Here is a 20,550-nt window from a genome sequence, read left to right as displayed (position 1 = left end):
TAGTTTGGAACATTATACGTTTGGTTGAAGTCAACGTGGTGCCATTCGTGCGTTAAGAGGTCAGCCGTATAGCTGTACTGCGACATATGATCTTTAGTTCTTTGGACAGTATCCAGGCAACTTGGGAGACCACTTTATTCGCCGATAGTCGTTCCTTTACCAAAGGACTGATAAGCCATCTCGCTATAAATACTTGGATGAACCGAGGCTGTTCAGCGCCATCAAAGATATGTCCAAGAATGCAGCCGTCCTCTAGCTGCTGTTTTCTGCCTGCAGCGCTGCGCTCTCCACAAGGCACGGGGGACCGACCCAAACCTCAACTCGATGGCCGCATCTTAGGTGGTGAGCCGGTGGACATCTCGCAATACCCATGGCAGATCTCACTGCAGGTGTTCGGTTACCACAACTGCGGCGGTTCAATCATCAGCCCTACGTGGGTCCTGACAGCAACGCACTGCGTAGCCCGTGCTGGCGTAAACTACCTGGCTGTGAGGGCTGGTTCCTCAGTGCAGGACAGCGGCGGAACCATCTACAACGCTACCAGCGTAATTGCGCACGAGAAGCACAACTCCACCTCGCATGACTACGACATTGCATTCGCTGAGCTTTCTGGATCATTCTCCTTTGACAGCTACGTCCAGGTACTGCTACCATAAAAAATTAACACTTTTGTAAAGATGTATGTTTTTCAGTACAGTAATTTATATTTTAATTGCAATATATGATACTTATGATCCAACTACTACACTAGCAAACGTGTTTTCAATGCCAAACCACGATTCGGTACCTTTGTGCTGGTAAAAGTAGTATAAAAACAGAATACAAGTGTTAACAGATGATGGTACAATGATGCAGAGACATTTTTAGGCATTAAAAAGAGAAGTTAGTTGCATGACAGGTGAACATGAAGCCTCCTGCTTTAGTCTGCAAATACGGCTATTGTAGGACGTTCAAGAAAGGTCAGTGGTTGATCTGATGGAAGAAACTGAAAAAATTAATTAAAATTTGTGTAATGGCTAGGACATAGGCAACGTATCCTGATTATAGTGCATGTGTAGTAGCTATTACTTAACGGTAGCAAGATAGCCAACACACCTGCCCTGACCACCATAATCCAATGCCCTCCGTAACACAAACTTCAATTCAAGCCTTCAGCCCATTTTCTTCAGCTTCTGTCGTTATCGAAAATAAAGCTCAGACTCATATGTCTCAAGGGAAATATAATCCCATCAGATCTATAGAGCGCCTATGCCTGAGGTACATGTGATTCCCCAGTACGTACAACGCTGGGATGCTATTCTAATACCGGAGAGCCTCAGCAATACTTACGATTCGGGGAAAATAAGCTGAAGGCATGAAAATTTGAAAATTTGTGGTACGTTTCTATGGGACCACACTGCTGGGGTCATCGGTCCCTAGGCTTACACACTACTTAATCTAACTTAAACTAACTTGCGCTAAGGACAACGCATACACCCATGCCCGAGGGAGAACTCGAACCTCCGACGGGGAACCAACGCGAACCGCGGCTAGGCGCCCTAGACCGCACGGCTACCCCGCACGGCGCTGAATTCATGAATTGAAGTTTGTATTAAGGACTCCTTTGGACTAGGTAGTCCATGCAGCTGTGTTATCTGTACTGATATGGTGGAGTAATGGCTAGCACATCAGCCTAATAAAAAGGAGACCTGGGTGTGAAGTCTTGGACGTGGCACAAATTTTAACTCATTTCTTCTGTTTCTGTCATAATTGAAAATCGATGGTTAATTCATGTATATCTTAATTTAGGAGGAATTGCGCTAAGTAGTCTTGTGAGTAATGTATACATTGCTAAATCTATGATATGATTCGTAAATATGGATCGTGGTAAATATTTTGAAGTGCAACATAAATGAGAATTTCACTAGGGTTATTCACATTTCTGTGAGAAATGTCTTTCCTATTAATTCGGATACTTCGGTTTTCATTGGTGCATATGTGTGATGTTTCGAGATCTTATCTTTTAGACTTCTCCTATGCTCTTATAACAGATTTGCTGTTACTGTATCTTCGGTTCTTAACATAGTCAACATTTTTAAATAGGCATTCTAACGCACTGTTGGTCATAGGTCCGAATTCTATACGCTCAAAAACTACACGGGAGAGTGCTCACGATGCGGATAAGGAATATTTATTGTGTTGGGCGAGGGGTCGCGAGCTCTTTATTCTTATCTCGTGTTTTCTACTGAAAATATCGTGCTTGTACTCTTGTTAACTTTACTATTACAGAGATCGCCTAAACTTTATTTTTTATTAATTGGTCTTGAGCGCAACAAATAACTTACTTGGTCTTTCTGCTGCCACTGCTTGTTTTGCTGCATTCCATTATTTAACAAAAACATAAAAAACCTATTATTCATGCTGAGTGCAATGCATGTTCTGTATGGCGGCTCCTGCTGTTGCTGCGGCTGCTGCTGTTTACTACAACTGCATATAATTCAAGAGAAAGGGTTTGGTCAAATCTAATTCCCTTTTTTTAAAAAAAAAACTGTATTCAGAACGCGATTCTTTCTTATTCAATTAACAAACGCTAGAAGCTCTTTGAACAATCGCTTCGTATGTAAATCTGCCTCCAGTGGCATTAAAGAAATATTATAAATTAATCAAACTCTTGAGACAGACTGAAATACTTCTCAGTTAAATTCATAGTGAAACAATTCCCTGACAATTACGAAAGAAATCAATGACAAAAATCAATACTTAATCTATTCGCCTAACAATGGTTTCCCTTAAGAATTCAACTCCTATCATTATCAAAATCACCGTCTGCTGCTACGCACATACACAAACCCTTTTCTTTAAATTAATAAGCGCTCTGCAAATTATAGAAAAATATCAACTCAATACCAAATCCTGTGTCGCTGCTGGCGGACACGGCAGTACGGCAGCTCGGCGACGACCCCTCGCCCAACACACGTGCGCAGCACAGCAGGCGGACTCCTACACTGGCCTCCAAACTGACACTACTTAATCCGTGCGCTGTGGAGCGCGACAACAATATCTTAGATTCCAGAGCTTGTGTAAGCGCGCTGTAGCCAACCTTTAAATCCTAAGAGAGTATTGCCAACTCTCATAACCCCTAATCTCATTTTTGAAAATTTAGTAGGGTGATTCTTGCCTAACATATTGGCAAGGAACAAACAGAAATTTTTTTTACATAACGACAAAAAAGTAGGCAAACAGAAAAAATGTTACAATTTATATCCAATGGCTAAAAGTATTTCTTGCTTAGCATCTAAGAAATTTTTTTTTTTTTACAAAACGACGAGAATTGTCTTGCATTGCATATAGGCAAGAGAAAAATGTTAAAATTTTATACAAAATGGCAGAAACGTTGCTTGCCTAATTGATTGGAAAGGAGGAAACATGGCTCCTTTTACAAAAATAATATGAAAATGTTGCTAGCCTAGTATGTATGTAATAAGGAAACATCAAAGGAAATATAACAAGTTCATATAAGTTTTAAGAGATGTGTGACAGTAACTACTTACGCATTGAATAGTCTTCAATAAGCTAACATAACCTAATAACCAGTAAAAAATAATATTTTATTTTCTGCATTTGGGCACTTACGTTTCCATGACATTAATCAGTAGTTGTCTGACTACATGATATTTTACGTTTCTATGCTCGCAGTTCCCTCTGGTCAAAAGAAACCAGGTCTACATGTGTAAGCAGGCTGTTTAGGTTTTTATATTGGTAACGCCACATAGCGCTCTGTATGAAAATCACTGGCTGTGCTGTGTGTAGTCTGAGGCTGGGTGGCATTGTTGGAACAGTCGCCCTGTAGTGTTGGGCAGTTGGCTGTTAACAGCGCGTAGCGTTGCGCAGTTGGAGGTGAGCCGCCAGCAGTGGTGGGGTTAATGTTAGTCAGGGCCATTCTTTTGTAGGGATTATTGAAAGTGAAATTGCGTTACGTTAAAAATATTGTGTGTCAGTTTAGTGTTGATCAGAATAAGTAAAGAGCGAAATGTCTGAGTAGGTTCAGTTCTGCTCAGCTGTTTGAAAATAAAATAACGTAAGGGGTTTACCAGCACAGTAATTCATAAATTTTCCTAAGGCGACGTTTCACATGTTTTAAGTGCAGCATACTCAGGGACTTCATATCCACTGACAACCACACTAATATTCCAACATCAGTTAATTTACGGTGTAGGCAGACTGAGGGACTTCATATCCACTGACAACCACACCGGAAGTCAAATTTTCCTCTGGTGAGGCAGGGACCTTGTGCCCACTGACAACCATACGTAACGTCCATTCTCCCAGGATGACACAGTATGACAGTGTTGGCAGACTCAGGGACCTCGTGTCCACTGACAACCACATGTCACTGCGTTAGTCCATAAGTACCTTCTCAAACGTATGTAGTACAAGTCTCAGTCGAGTATTTCTCTATACTGAAAACGTCACATTTTATAGAAAATAGATTCTCCTTTTAAAATACGATATTTCTGACCTAATTACAGAAATCAAGCAAGGAATAATATTATATCATATGAGCAGCAATGAGTGCTCTGAGCTCATTTAAATGTTTTCTTTAACTCTATTGCCACAGCACTTGCAGATTTGTGGCATATATCTCAAGTCATGAACAATGTGAGGCTCACCACATGGTGGCAAAGTAAATTTTCTTTGAATTTCTCGCCACAGCAATCACCGATTTCTGGCATGTATTTTTCAATTCAGTCATAATATAAGGCTCACCACAAGGTGGCAAGTTAATTTTCTTACGATTAGTTTGGTCAATAACAGTGGCAAAGTTTTGATTGTGACCACGAATCATTACAAATGTGGCACCACACAAAAAATATTATTTTAATTTGTTACAATATTTGTTACAATAATAGTTATGTACATTTTGGTTATAAAATATTTAAATAATCCTACAAATAGAAAAGTAATTCCATAGTGATGCTATTATATATAATAAAAGTTACAGAATCACATAGAAAAAGTCTAGCCAACGGTTTGCCAAATCAATTCATGAATATGTACAAAATTTAGTGAATAATTACGTGGCTTTGCGTCAGAATTTTTACACTGTAATTACTAAGTTGTACCAAATATATAATTATCGTCTGTAATGACTGTCCATATTTCTGATGTCAAACGTCAATGTCTGTGGTATAGCGTCTCAATCGTTTTTATATGGAATCCTCATTGTCTCTGTTTGGAGGCCTCCCTACTCTTTGTATGAATCTGTGTGGCCATACCTTGGACGGTCACAAAGAACAAGAAATAGAATCAACCTACAAAGTGCATAATAAAAAAAATAGATTATTTACAAAATACAACACACAAAACCCCTCCATGTGTCCAGTAGAAACTGAAAGAAATGGTTTATTCATCAAGGAGAGAAGAAATAAATTTATGATATGACAAGAGAAAAATCATCACCTTCCAATTAACCTCGTGCTGGAATCGGCATTGCATCACTAAATGACAATCATGAAATAGAAAAATACTTGATTAATAATAAATTGACTTATTTTACAATACTATTTACACATTCATAAAATATGGCAGATACTCTCGCCTCTTGGCGTAAGAGTCATTCACTCTGGAAAGAGAAAAGAAATCGTTTAATGCACGACATAATTATCTCGGTCATAGCTCAGTGTTTTCTTTTTTTTCCTTCATGGCCGACTGTTTCTGGAACATCTTTCTTCTCGCGACCCTTAACGGTAAGCGTGCTACGCTCCGATCTGAAAATGTCGTCTTACTACACAAAATTACGTCACGTCAAGTGCTTTCGTTTCTGCCATGGAGAAAACTTCCGTTACGATCATGTTTCCTGTAAGGAATGCAATGAAGCCAACCTTAACAACAATAAGAAGAGAAGCAACAGTATCATTCTTACCATTCCACAATTTCACAGAGCAAAAAAAAAAAAAAAAAAAATTCTTGGCACTCACTCATCACAAATTCAACACTTTGCTGTGTATTTGCATCAGAACTCCTTTCGTGACTCATAGCTATGTCTTAACTTTACTGTGACTTAGATTTTAAGTAAGTGTGTACTCTACCTTAACATTACCGTGACTTAAATTTTACGCAAATGTGTATAAGCTATATCTTCCTTCATAGAATACCATTGTGGGTTTCTTTGTTTATAAGTGTAACTTCCTTACCTTCTCTTGTTCTATAAATGCCTTCAAAGTGCTTCCTCATTGTGTCACACTATTCATGAGTGGTCCATAAATCCTAATACGCCTTACCTGGCAAACTAATAAACATGAAAAATCCACATAAATCATCACTCTTCGAACTACCTCATAAATCAGAACAAGTGTCAGTTCGAAGGTTTTCTAATTATACTATTACCCATCAAATATACCTTCTCAATTCAGAGCCACTTATACACTATATTTTATCTGAAGATAATGTCAACAGTTTCTGTTATTTCATGTTATTGCTCCCTAAAAAACGTACATAGTTATTTCTTGCATTTTCCTTCAAATAAGACACGAAAATTTCATTGTTTCAGTGAACAGTCGCAAGATGTCAAAAGCTGGTATAATCCTCTCGTCAGAAATGTCCCTTTGCAAAGTTCTCATTCTCTTAGACAATACAAATCATTCATAATCATTCATTCTTGGTCTTTCATACAGCAGAGATTGATAGTAAAAGATTAATAGATAAACATGTTAGTCAAAGATTATGAAACAGTACTGAAAATTAAAATCGGAAGAATATAATGTAACGGATGGGGCACCTATGCTCACCAAACATATATTTACTAAAGATCAGTAAACCCCCTAGGGCCTTATTACTTGAAAATTATAATGTGTGATAAGTGATGAAGATCTCGCGATTTATGTGTTCGTATTGTCTCCAGTTCCATAGCGTTTGTGTGTGTAATGGGTCGTATACGGAAGGGTCCTTCATACACCAAGAAAAGCTTCCTACTCAAATATTTTTCCTTATGAGATAGTCGATGTGATCTCAGCAATACTTTATGACCTACCTGTAAATTCTTGACGTTGACTCGTGGATTATGCAGCATCTTTCTTCTGTCTGCAGCTTTCTTGATGTTCTGTAATGCTATACTTACCACTTCATGGTGTTTTTGCCATAGTTCATCTAGAGTCTGTTGTCTATCAGTTTGAGGTTGGATTCTCAGTTAAATGCATAGTGAAACAATTCCCTGACAATTACAAAAGAAATCAATGACAAAAATCAATACTTAATCTATTCGCCTAACAATGGTTTCCCTTAAGAATTCAACTCCTATCATTATCTAAATTACCGACTGCTGCTACGCATATACACAAGCCCTTTTCTTTAAATTAATAAGCGCGCTGCAAGTTATATTAAAATATCAACTCACTACCAAATCCTGTGTCACTGCTGGCGGACACAGCAGTACGGCAGCTCGGTGATGACCCCTCGCCCAACTCACGTGCGCACCACAGCAGTTGGGCTCCTACACTGGCCACCAAACTGCCACCACTTAATCTGTGCGCTGCGAAGCGCGACAACAATATTTTGGTTTCCAGAGCTTGTGTATGCGCACTGTAGCCTACCTTTAAATCCTAAGAGAGTATTGCCAACTCACAATTGATTCCCACTCAATGGATACAGAAAAAATGGGTACAAAGAGTTCAAAGATCATTTTCTATTTTTAAATGAAACTATTTGCCATGTAGACAAGTTTGAAGTGCAGAACATTCTTTAAATATGATATAATTGGGTCAGTAAAAGTTGATCAACACAAGAACTTTTTACAGTGACTTCAACACGTGAGCACATTCTAACTGTAAGTCTTCAACGTACCTGTACTTCCCGCTATTCGAGATTCTACTTGCAAATGAGTAGTAATTCCAAGGCATCACCAGTGTGTGATATCGATCAACAATAACTTTTCCATGGTTCCAAATAACTAATAAGGAGCGCTAGTGATACTAAATTAGGTTTTTGGTTTTTGTCGGATACTGATCATACTCGGAGACCATGTTGCAGTTTTTCATCTCTTAATTCTTTATTTCAGAAATTGTAATTTTGGTGCTTATTTAGTTAATTTTTTGAGGGAAGGGAGTTTGAAATCGCTGTTTAGTCAGAATGGGGGCTTTCCGTGTATGTTTTTGGTCGCAGCCTAAATAAAGGGCCGCCTTTGTCAGTCTTGTCAGTGTCGTCTCCTTTTATTGTCTTCATACATGAGTTAATAGTGCAGTAGCGCTCAATTAGTCACTTCCCTCAATAACATTAGTTTACAGACTGGCACTTAGAACGTTTCTATCCTTCCGTGCAGCTATTAAAAATAGATACAAAACGCTAGTGGCTTGAGTGCCTTACATCTCTAAGTTTTCGAAATTTTACCACTCAGACGCCAGGCATTAGCACAGATGTGATTCCATGAGCAGCAGAAACACCTGAAATGGCGTTCGGAATGAAAAGCCCACAGCACGCCCCAAATTTCGCCTCAGTAAATAGAAATAATTAAAGTGTAACATGAACATTTACAATCAGAATATCTTAGAGCAATAGATAAAGGCAAGTCTGACACAAAAGAAACAATTTAACGGTCCCTAATACTGGAAAGCAATATAAAAAGTTAATGGCAAGAGGCGAGGTGGAGCTGTGGGGGTATTTTTTTCCTGTGACTGGCTGGTGATCCGTGAGAAATGTTTACCTAACACAACGTGCAGTCTAACCATGATTCTCCCTCAATTATCTCATACCCGAGGCAGATCTCATTCACATACGTTTATATTGAAGATTTAGTTGAACTGTTGATACAATAACTAGACAATGTGATTCACGATCCTTGGTCTGCCACGATTCGGTCTGGAAGTATGTCTTAAAGCCGTTGTGTCCTATTATGCGGCAAGGTCATCCACAACAGTTGTATCTAGTCCACGATATTTTAGATACTGGAATTGGAACAGGGATGACGTCCGTGCTGATCCCATCCACGTTGCTGATCATTGGAGTATCTCAGAATCACGCAGACTTATCCACGTCATGACGCCAGGATTAACATAGCTGTGCCTCTCTCAAACACTGGAGGAACAGAACGCTGTATTCACTGATGATGGCCATCCGTGGTAGTGCAGAAGTGCAGTTCATCACTGAACTGAATGCGACGTCTTTTATCAGGATTCTATCCTTCTCGGTCCTGGCTCTATTCCAAATGCAGCCGTTTGAGATGTGGTGGCAACTGCAGCCTACGCATGTGACCGGAATTCTATTCCTATTGCTAGTCTCCGATCGGTGGTCCAGAATGATTCACAATGTTGTAAGGTCCATTACATGTCCTGGGACAGCAGGCACAGATGTGAAAGGGTTACAGTGTGCTTGATGAATAATAAAGTGGTCCTGTCGACCGGTCGTCAGACGTAGTTGACCGGAAACTTGAGCACGAGTATGCCTACGCTTATGTTTCCACGCAGTCCAACGTCAGGCCACAGTCAAATCCGAATATTATGCAGTTCGACCAAAAAGTCAACCAGAGACCCACTATGAACCTCCCCCTTTCAAATTCTTTCACGTGCTGATAACGCTGTCTCAGACACTCATAAGGTATCTGTCTTACCTTTACAGTGATCACTTAACGGCTAAAGCTGGTCGGGATCCCAATACTCTGTGACCAATGTGACGACATGTCAGGATCCTACATAACCACCTCTTGCAGTGCAGACCACTGTGAAACGTGCAGCAAGAAAATCAGGTTGGTTCTGGAAGGCACAGTCAGGGATATGGAGCCAGCCAACTCTAGTGCCTGGAACAACTGTGCTAGATTCTCAGCTGATAATCCATAACGCCAACAGCCCAATCGTGATGGTCCCAGAGATTCTCGACTGCGCTTCAGTCAGGGAAGCTTGGTGGCTAAGAAACTATGGTAAACACTTCCTCATGTTCTTCGAACTATTACCGTAAACTGAGAACAATGTTCTACGTTACATTGTCCTACTGGTAGTTACAGTCGTGTCGAGGAAAACCAAACAGCATTAGGGGTGGACATGGTCCCCAAGGCTAGATGCACACCTCCGTTTAACCATTGTGCCTATGAGAATGCGATATCACGCACGGAATGCTACCAAAGCATTTCACAGACAACAATGTTTCCCATCTCCGGCCTGGAATCTTCTTACAATAGTTACACGGTTTTTGCTTTCAGACATTTCAGACCGTACACGTCAATGGTAATCTGTCTGAGCATTCATCTGAAAAGGCCACCTGTGGCCACTCAAAGGACGTCCAGTTGCGATACTGGCGTGTAAATTCCAACCTTCGCCGCTGATAAGCAGTAGTCAGCATGGGTGCATGAACCAGGTGGCTCCTGCAGGCGCCCAGACGCAGCTACGTTCGGTCAATGATCGTTGAGGAGACACTCTTGGTCACCCATTGGTTCATCGAGGCGATTAGTTGCTCAACAGTTGCATGTATATTCACCTGCACAAACGTCTGCAGCTGTCGTTCACACATCATCTATTGCATGAGGTGCATCCTAGTTGCCTTGCCGCTGATTTTGAATAGCTTCATTTTGTCATTCACAGTATACTTTAACCGCTGTGGCGCAATACCAGTTTATGCGCTTTGCTACTCAGAGAATACGTCCTCACTTCGCTGGAAGGCTAATGAACATGCCCTTCAGGACGCCGGATAAATCGCTCCAATTTCGGCATTACGACAACGAGTGCACTGCTTCCCGCGTCTCCCCAACATGCTTAATATACATTACATTGTTAGTGTTGCTACCTGCCGTCTGTGAGTGGCTACTGCACGTTGACTTCGAACAGAGGCAGTGGTCACATTCGTGTGACTGGACTGGTGACTGGCCTGACAACAAAAAACGTGAAGAAAACTGATGTCCTTTGTGGCCTTTCATCTTGTCACAGAGAACGGTGGTTCTAATCATTAACGTATCCACAGATACACGTTTTTACGTACTTGTAACTAAGCTGATTTGACGTCCGGCCTTGTCTTGTGGGTGTTTCACTATTTTTGTCAGGTAGTGTATTTACAGAAGAATGGAGAAACTGGTAGAAGACGAGATAAGGTTTCTGGTTGTGGAGATATTTATGAACACGGGAATCAATATTAACACTATGGCGCACCTTACAGGGAAAACTCCCCATTGCACCACCTTGCGATTTAGTGGTAATGTGGCCCAGTGGATAGCCCGTCAAAAACTGAACACAGATCTAACATGAAAGCCACGCGGCTTGCCACGGATTGTAACATTGAGGTCGTCTGAGGAGCTACAGCGTCGTGGTTCTGTGGTCATGGTGTTGGACTGCGAAGTGGGAGATCCGCGTTCGAATTTACCTTGTGCCCCATATGTATATTATTTTTCGCACAACAATATGAACTGCCCGTCCGGTCATTGACGTGTCTGTTGGCTTGATTAAAATTTATGACTGTGTCGTTGTGCAACATCCGTTTGCAACAGTGAGATGTGAGGAAGGAACTTCCAGACGCACGTACCTCATATTTGTTCTACGCATGTACCACATGTTACAGCTCTCCCGTTCCGTTACGAAAGTTGTGACTCTTGAATTCCTGTGTTGTAACATAGTTCACAGCTGTTTCATTTCTGTGAGACTTCATACGGCATTTCGCCTGCTCTCACTATTTACCACATTTACTTGGGACAGTAACATGAGCACTGGAACTTAAATAGTGGCAACTATTTATTAACAACCGATACAAAAGAGTTACAGGTTTGCACCTGTTACTGTCCTTGAAAGTACTCACCAGAGCTGTGTAGAACCCGCTGCCAGCGATGTCTACTGCCTGTTGAATCTCTGGAATAGTTCTGAAGCGAATGCCACAAAGTGGTTCCTTCATCTTCGGAATCAGGTCAAAGTCACAAGGACTTAAGTCCGGAGAGTTCGTGGATGGTACAGTACTTCCCAGTCCCATCGATCGAATAGAGCAGCCACAGCTTGCGCTGTATGCGCCCGTGCATTGTCGTGCAAAATGATGGGTGGGTTGAGCAGAAAGTAATGCCGCTTCTTTCGCAAAGCTGGTCGCATTTGATGCTCCAAAAACTAACAGTAATACTGTGCATTGACGGTCTGCCGTGGAGGAACGTAGTGCGTAAGGATACCACCATCTCAGACGTACACGAGAATCACAATAACTTTCACCATACTGTGGATCTGACCCACTTTTGACAATCGTGGCGACCCATAATGACGCCATTCGTTAGATTGGTGTTTCAGTTTTGGCCCATACGATGTGGCCCATGGCTCATCCATTGTTACGATACAACGTAAGAAAGCCTCTCCTTCGCGCTCATAGCACTCCAAGTGTGTCGGAGTAGCGTCGTAACGCATCCATTCCTGCATTTCAGTGAATTCATGCTGAACCTATCGTCATGCAGTTTTTCGCATACACAAGCGTTCCTTCAGGATGAGAAGCACAGTCGTATTCACTAATCCGGTTTCGTGGTCGAGCTCACGAATCGTTTGGCGTCGATCACTGTCCAATAAAGCGGCAACAGCATTCACTTCTTCCTCAGAGATGCTATGACGACCTGCCCGGTGCATGTCTGCCACAGTTTGCCGACCTTCGTTGAAAGCTTTTACCCAACGCGCCACTGTTCTGTATGGCAATGCCGATTCCCCGCACGCCTCCTGAAGACCTTTATGACACTGTCGTCCTGTAAGACCTCTGGCCCATTCAATCTTGATCCATCTCGTTGTTCCTGTTTTCAGAACATAGTGACACCGTTACATTAGACCGTTCGCTCACAAGTGACTGTGTTTCCCCCGACTGTTCTCACGCCGGTGACGTGGGACAGGCGGTTACATTAGCTTGCAGGTAAGGTACGAATGTCAACAACGTGTGCTATCAGCGACAATAGTAGATTGCATTGCATAGCACTCTTAATTTGTGCTCGTGTAATCTAAATATTGTAGCCAGCTATGAATACTTTAACTGAACTTTGAAATTAAAGCAGTGAAATCTAATTATATAATTTTAATGCTGGCGTTTGAATTTCAACGACACTCGGGTTCATTTCGGAAAAGGAAGGGGCCCTGCTTGGCAATGCAATTGGGACAATGAGCAACAAAGGTTCATGCTAAGTTGCTGTAATTTTGCGAGGCAAATGGAACAATTTGAAAAACTGAGGTCTGCCATACAGTTCTGAAACTTTACGTGCTTTTAGTCTTCCTTGTTGGTTGATTGAAGGTTTGAAGCCGTCGATCGAGGAAGTGGCGACAGTCACTCATTGTCGGCCGTCGCTGTTGCAGAAGCTGGATGTTGGCGCGCCTTCTTCTCAACACGGTCACCAGACGAAACGGGCTCTTGATGTGCGCCAGCTAATGCTTCCCGTCCGCGACACCATGTCAGAAACTATCATCGCAAGCTGCCAAACCCCGAAAGCGCGGCAACTCGCGGGAGCTACACACAACACACCTGCTCCACTCGCTACTCCAGCCAGACTCCCACTGCTCTGCCCGCGCTCCACGCGGCCGAGTTAACACTACCAAAGATCCTACACACTTTGATTCTTCACACGACCTATGGATGTAATCGTTCGATAGCAGTTTTCCCTAGGCAAGACCAAGCGTAAAAATACAAATAATATTTACGAAACAAACCAATTATACATCGACATAAATGCATAAATATATTTATACAAATAGTAAAACAATTACAATATGTAAAGACACAGAAATGTCATATATTGAGGTAACAAAACAAGGAAAAAAAATTATAGTACAATAGATGGAAATTGGAGGATATCATTTCCGGCGTTACACGTGCCCCACATTGTCTGAGGATGTTCGTGTAACCTAAACAGACTCAGAAAATGTCCCAAAAAAGAAACAGCGGAAATGCATATGCTCAAAACATCATCAAAATTTAGCATTCGTCTAATTAAGCATAAATCAATTTTTAGACCATAAAAATTGAGTGGAGACACTCCTAATCTTATTCCACTCTTGTCATCTTGCACCAAATAAAACAGGTCGACAACATATTAAAATTCATAGAAAACATAGAAATGGTTTAGCTATTCCAAAATCGTCAAAATTCGTAACGCTATCAAGAAATGGAATACTATTTACAAAATTAATCGGAGTACATGGTCAAGAAAAACAGGTATATTAAAATACGCAAATTAATAATTAATTACATAGAATACACATTTTATATAACCTTTTCATAATTAATACTCTCGCCATGAGAGTCCACTTAAACGGTAAACAAGAAAATAATACACATCAGATCGAAAAAACATAGATATTGACAGCAGAATTCTTTCACATCAGCTGTCCGGGAAGAAAAACAACTCCGCCTTCCGTACTCGCAAGTACAAAGAATGCCGACAGCGGCACAAGAGCCGACAGCGGCACAAGAGCCGACAGCGACTCCGCCTCGCCAGTATTGTTGCGCCCGCCTGTGCGGCACGCTTGATCTCACTCGCCCTGTGTAACGGCATCTCCAGAATGTCCGTTTCACTGAATTCTTTCGGAAAACATCACTCCCGAGTAATCTCAAGGAGTCCATTAATTCTATCACAGTGGATAACTCAACACTGTCCATCATCACACGCATGTACTAGCCTGAAACTTAAAACAGCGTCTAAGTACATCGGCAGTGACTAGTAAAACACATATTCATGAAATCTTACAGCTAGTTACAAAATCATATTTACATTCCTTAATCTACTGTGACTCAGCTGAGAACTAAAACTAGCAGCTTGGATTTTTCAACTGACAAATAATCACTCTCTCTTAAATCATTTAGTAAAATTAATTACTTATTAATTACAACTTCTTTAATGTCCTCTTGGTCAGGAAAAAGCATGGCAATCTAGCAGACCTTAAATCTTACACTCTATATTTACATAATGTACAAATTACCCTTCCGTGGTACGAATCAATCCTTGGTTGGTACAATTTCAGGTCTACAATGTTCCGTATACCTAATAACTTTCCAGAGCTTGGATACTCTAAGCAATAAGCATTTGTGTGAGGTATACCAATGACTTTATATGGTCCATTATAAACAAACTTAAATTTAGAGATTTCATTGTCTATCTCGCTCGATTTCTCATGAGCTTTTACAGTACTAAGTCTCCGATTGCAAACATATCAAAACGCGCTTTAGCGTCATGACGACGTATGCGAGCATCGGCTTTTAGCTTCATTACTTCTCGCAAACGATCCTTTTTCACACCAATACTAATGTCAATCTGTGGAGGGAATTTGATTATCTCTTCCACTAGTCCCGGTTTGTCTGAAAACACACTCTTATTCCTCATTATTACTTCATACAGGCCTCGTCTTTGTTCGTGTGTTACGTTTGACACACCGTCTACTATACTTTCCAATTCACTTTCTACTCTATTGTCAATGCTGAAATTCCTCACGTTACAGCAGTTCAAATTGATTCCTGCGTCAATGTCATCCGGCCAGTTAACAATGTGTATAGGCTGGTATTGCCTATCCACACCGTCTCCTGCCTCGTCAAAACTAACTACTATTGTTTTATCTTGGGACGTACATGTCAAAGTTTTGCTTTCGCAATTAATCACTGCACGGTACTTTAATAGCCAATCTAACCCGATAATTACTTCCGTAGTTAAGTCTGGCACGACGACAAACTCTTGCTCAAATCGTGCCCCACATATCTCGAAGTTGACAAAAATCTGTTTTGTGACCGGTTTACTGGCCTTCCCAGTAGCACCGATAATTTTCACTCCTGTTACTGGCATAACTACGATGCCGGGTCTGTCTTTCAGTAACTCAAATATTTTCCCAGATACAGCACTCAATTCTGCACCGGTGTCAATCAAGACGTTTAGTTGTAGGTCGTGCATATTAACAGACACTACTATCTGTCTACACTTGTCCTCGACTGTTTCATTATTTTCCCACAGTAAATCCTCGTCTATATCCAGGTCATTCCAGAAAAAACCATCCGGCTTTGATCCTAAATTCGGCTTATCTGGCGGCTTTTTCAGCCTCTGTTCACATACAGTTTTAATTTCAACACGTTTGTCCTGAGGTTTCGTCTGTAGCTTCGCCTCCAATACCGAAACCTTTTCCTGTAACTTGTCAACTAGTGAGTGTTGCTTTGCTATCAATTCACTAATTGTCACCTTCGTTGATTCCTCTTTAGTCAGATTGATCTCATCTGCCAATCTACCTGAAGAAATATGCCCAGTAGTATCTGCAATTACTTTCTCTAGATCTGCGCAACCCACACTGCTACCGTCTGACCGCATAACGTCAGCTCTAACCTCATACACGCCGTAATCTATGTGCTTTTCTACCAATCGTGTCCGGCTATCACTACAATTTTCGTAATCTTTCTCCTTAATACTCTCGCAATGTTTAAACTGGAGGTTTGCGTCGGATGGGTCGGCTACTTCGACCACTACGACTTTCGGTAAGGTCTGCCGGTTAGGGCCAGAACTTTCCGTTACTACTTCAACATCCAGCTCCTGCGGGACGAAACACGACGAATCTTGCTCGTACTCCCCATTAACATCAACTATTTCTGGTAAAGTCTGCCGGTTAGGGCCAGAACTTTCCATCACTTCACAAATACTATCTTCCAGTGGGACGAGACGCGGCAAATCCTGCCCGCGCTCCCCATTAACACTTCTCCCGTACAGGCCCCTATAATCTCTTAGTTCGTCGTGTAAGCGACCGAACTGCCTTAACCAGGCCTCATCCCTCTCTGCATCCCCTCGCTCGATGACGGACGTTTTATGCGACATCTGATCTTCTTTCAACACTTGCGAATCATTCTTAAACTCAATCTCCAGTTCTGCTGTAGGTGTTACAGCTGCCACTTATAATCTATTTCCGGAACACTACTTACATTGTTCTAACTGACAGTGAATGTATTTTCTACTGCCGTGTATACAGCTGATCTACTACTTGTGGGCGTACTCCTTTCTCCTAACACTGGCACACTCTCCCGCCGTTGATTATTCCATACGGAATTTTCATAACGACGACACCTCGGTTTTCTGCTGTTATTGGGCCGACAAAACTTTTTAATGAAATCCGTCGGGTGCATACCGCCTTTTTTCAAGGGGTCGAACCGCTCCTCTTTCGTCAACAACTCCGAACTATGTGCACAGATTGGCACATAGCTCTGTTTTTCGTCAAGTTTCCTTTCTAATTCCGACACCCTCGTAATCACTTGGCAAGTGGTTGTCGCAAGCGTCTCCACTTCCCTCTTTTTCTCTTCGCAGGTATTAGCCTGCTTCGTCACTTTGGTATCTACTTCGGATACTAAAGACTTTAAAGTTTCCACCTTCTGTTGATCCTCTTTTCTCACTAATTGAATTTGATCCGTCGCCTTATTCTCGATGATCGGAGCAACTGCGTCTCCTACACTTTTCTCGATTCTGCTAATTTCGGAATCAAAACGAGTATTTATGCTCGCAATTTCCGCCTGAACGCCTATCATTTCCTGTTTAAGATTACCGATTTCGGTATTAATCACGACAATATCGTCTTTGATTTTATCAACTTTTGTGTTAACAACTTCAACATTGTTGTTAACAACATTAATAGCTTTGTTCTGATTGTCTAGCATTCGTTCAATTTTTTCAGACTGAGCTACTTGCTTGGCAGCCTGAGCTACTTGCTTGGCAGCGTGAGCTTCTTGCTTGGCAGCCTGAGCTTCTTGCTTGGCAGCCTGATCGTCTTGTTTGGCAGACAGAGCTTTAATTTCTGCCGATTGACTCTTGATTTCGTTAATCAAAACATTCAATAAATCAGTCAAATTCCCGGAAACTACCGGTTTTACGTCCGCAGCGGCTTCCTCTTTAATTGTCCCCCCGTATTCGTCATCAAGGGATTCAGATTTGATTTTCACTTCCGATTCCGAAACAATTTCTAAAGTTTGGAATTCCATTTCTGCTCTTTGTTGCGTTTCGGCGGTCGCGTCTTTCATGCTAGCCGCCTGCCCCTGAACAATGGGTACCGTGGTGCGCGTTTCCCACTGTTCGACCGATTGTTCCGTATCCAAGTCTACCAAATTTTGGCAAGTGTTGCCTTCACTCATTTTAATATTTTTCAATATAAATGCCAAATCTCAAATCTAATTAGGATTCCTCACACTAATATTCTCGCCGACGTATTGACCATTTCGTCACCAGTACTTTGTTACGAGATTTGCACAATGCAAAATTCGTGTCCAGAACAACCTCATATCTGAAGATTGTCCTGTCACCAGGTCGCCACGTGTAACCTCCCCCTCACTTATCGACCTTAATGACAGTGAAAAATTAAACCGCGTGTACCTAATGGAAATTTGGGAAAAGCAATCGTCACCGAAGTTAATCTGTCGGTAAAGAGGGAGAAAAGGGTTACATCTAAATGAAAGGAAAATGCAAATGAAACTGGTGGAAATTAATTTTGAAAAGGGGTAAAGTTAATAAAGAAAGTAAATGTGCGGCCGTTACGTTAACAATTAACTAGCGGTAATTAGATATTTGAGATTTGGGGGAAATTACGGTCGCCAGTCCTAAGGACAATTACTATAGTAACTGAAAAAGAAGGGTTATTACACATATAATTAGCACTAGAAGCGTGGCAACTGAAGGTTGACACGTGTAGTGTGAAAACTGAAAGTTTGTCAGAAGTAATAAATTTCGCTACACTCTGACTTAATTTAGCAAAAGAATTAACAAAACCGGAAAATCGAAAGTTAATTTAGTGACTGAAGTTAATAGTGAGCTTTCTTTCTGAAGCACATCGAAATTCAGTAAAATACGGTTAGTCTTGGACCACCTCAACAATCATTTCAAAAGCTACTTGAATCTATGCAATTTAGAAACAAGAGATTTAACTTTGAACTTGAATTAAATGATTCTGAACAATTAACAATAGTAAAATTCAGTACGTACCAAGCTGAGCTGCAGTCACAGGTAAGCTAAAATATGCTAACAAAACTCGCACTCTTAATTTGTGCTCGTGTAATCTAAATATTGTAGCCAGCTATGAATACTTTAACTGAACTTTGAAATTAAAGCAGTGAAATCTAATTATATAATTTTAATGCTGGCGTTTGAATTTCAACGACACTCGGGTTCATTTCGGAAAAGGAAGGGGCCCTGCTTGGCAATGCAATTGGGACAATGAGCAACAAAGGTTCATGCTAAGTTGCTGTAATTTTGCGAGGCAAATGGAACAATTTGAAAAACTGAGGTCTGCCATACAGTTCTGAAACTTTACGTGCTTTTAGTCTTCCTTGTTGGTTGATTGAAGGTTTGAAGCCGTCGATCGAGGAAGTGGCGACAGTCACTCATTGTCGGCCGTCGCTGTTGCAGAAGCTGGATGTTGGCGCGCCTTCTTCTCAACACGGTCACCAGACGAAACGGGCTCTTGATGTGCGCCAGCTAATGCTTCCCGTCCGCGACACCATGTCAGAAACTATCATCGCAAGCTGCCAAACCCCGAAAGCGCGGCAACTCGCGGGAGCTACACACAACACACCTGCTCCACTCGCTACTCCAGCCAGACTCCCACTGCTCTGCCCGCGCTCCACGCGGCCGAGTTAACACTACCAAAGATCCTACACACTTTGATTCTTCACACGACCTATGGATGTAATCGTTCGATAGCAGTTTTCCCTAGGCAAGACCAAGCGTAAAAATACAAATAATATTTACGAAACAAACCAATTATACATCGACATAAATGCATAAATATATATATATATATATATATATATATATATATATATATATATATATATACAAATAGTAAAACAATTACAATACGTAAAGACACAGAAATGTCATATATTGAGGTAACAAAACAAGGAAAAAAAGTTATAGTACAATAGATGGAAATAGGAGGATATGCATTTCCGGCGTTACACACTATTTAAGTTCCAACCTACGTATATTTTTACCACATGGCTCATTCTCCTACCAGTGTGTAGTATGACAACTGCCAAGACTATAGAAGGAGAACAGAGACGTCAATACCAGACCGACAATTCGCAATTTTATAAAAAGGTGTGGAGTACGAGCGAGATTTGAACACAGACTTTCCGCTTTGAATTTCAACACCGTAACTGCTCAAGCACTAAGCGTGGTTCTTGCAGTTTGCTCGAGGCCGCACGTCTTGAACTTGTAGCGTTCACTGTTTCTATTTTGCTTCTTTTACCATAGTTCGGTACAGCTTCTTCCAGATTCCATGCTTGATCTGTGTTCAGTTTTTGACAGGCTATTCGCTGGGCTATCTTACAACTAAATTTGAGGGGAGGGGGGCATGAGGCGTTTCCCTTTTTAGAAGAGTGGCTGAAGAAAGATAAAGCTAAGCTTATAGCATTTGGAGATTACAGAGAGGATTTGGCTATGACTGGGATAAAGCGTATGTACTCAAGTAAGAGACTTCCCTCACCAATGCGGACTTTTATCGGCTGTCTGCACTGTACTACGGATATAATAATCATTTCGTGCAGGTGGTGAGCCTCGCCAGCTCGGAGCTCACTGCTGGCACAGAGGTGACTACCACTGCCTGAGGCGGCGTCTACAACGGGGGCCGCCCCGTGACCCAGCTGCATGCCGTC

The 20,550-nt window shown here is 41.5% G+C and overlaps 1 protein-coding gene across 1 annotated transcript; it reads left to right on the top strand.

Annotated features, from left to right (window-relative positions):
- Positions 1-239: 239 nt before the first annotated feature.
- LOC124606295 (trypsin delta-like) lies at positions 240-20,502 on the top strand. Its single transcript, XM_047138277.1, has 2 exons — positions 240-641; positions 20,443-20,502. The coding sequence occupies exons 1-2, from the start codon at positions 240-242 to the stop codon at positions 20,500-20,502; spliced, it is 462 nt and encodes a 153-aa protein (XP_046994233.1).
- Positions 20,503-20,550: the final 48 nt, after the last annotated feature.

Source organism: Schistocerca americana, chromosome 3 (genome assembly GCF_021461395.2).
Source record: "Schistocerca americana isolate TAMUIC-IGC-003095 chromosome 3, iqSchAmer2.1, whole genome shotgun sequence".
In the NCBI taxonomy this organism is placed as follows: Eukaryota; Metazoa; Arthropoda; class Insecta; order Orthoptera; family Acrididae; genus Schistocerca; species Schistocerca americana.
This window is presented reverse-complemented; position numbering and strand designations above follow the sequence as displayed.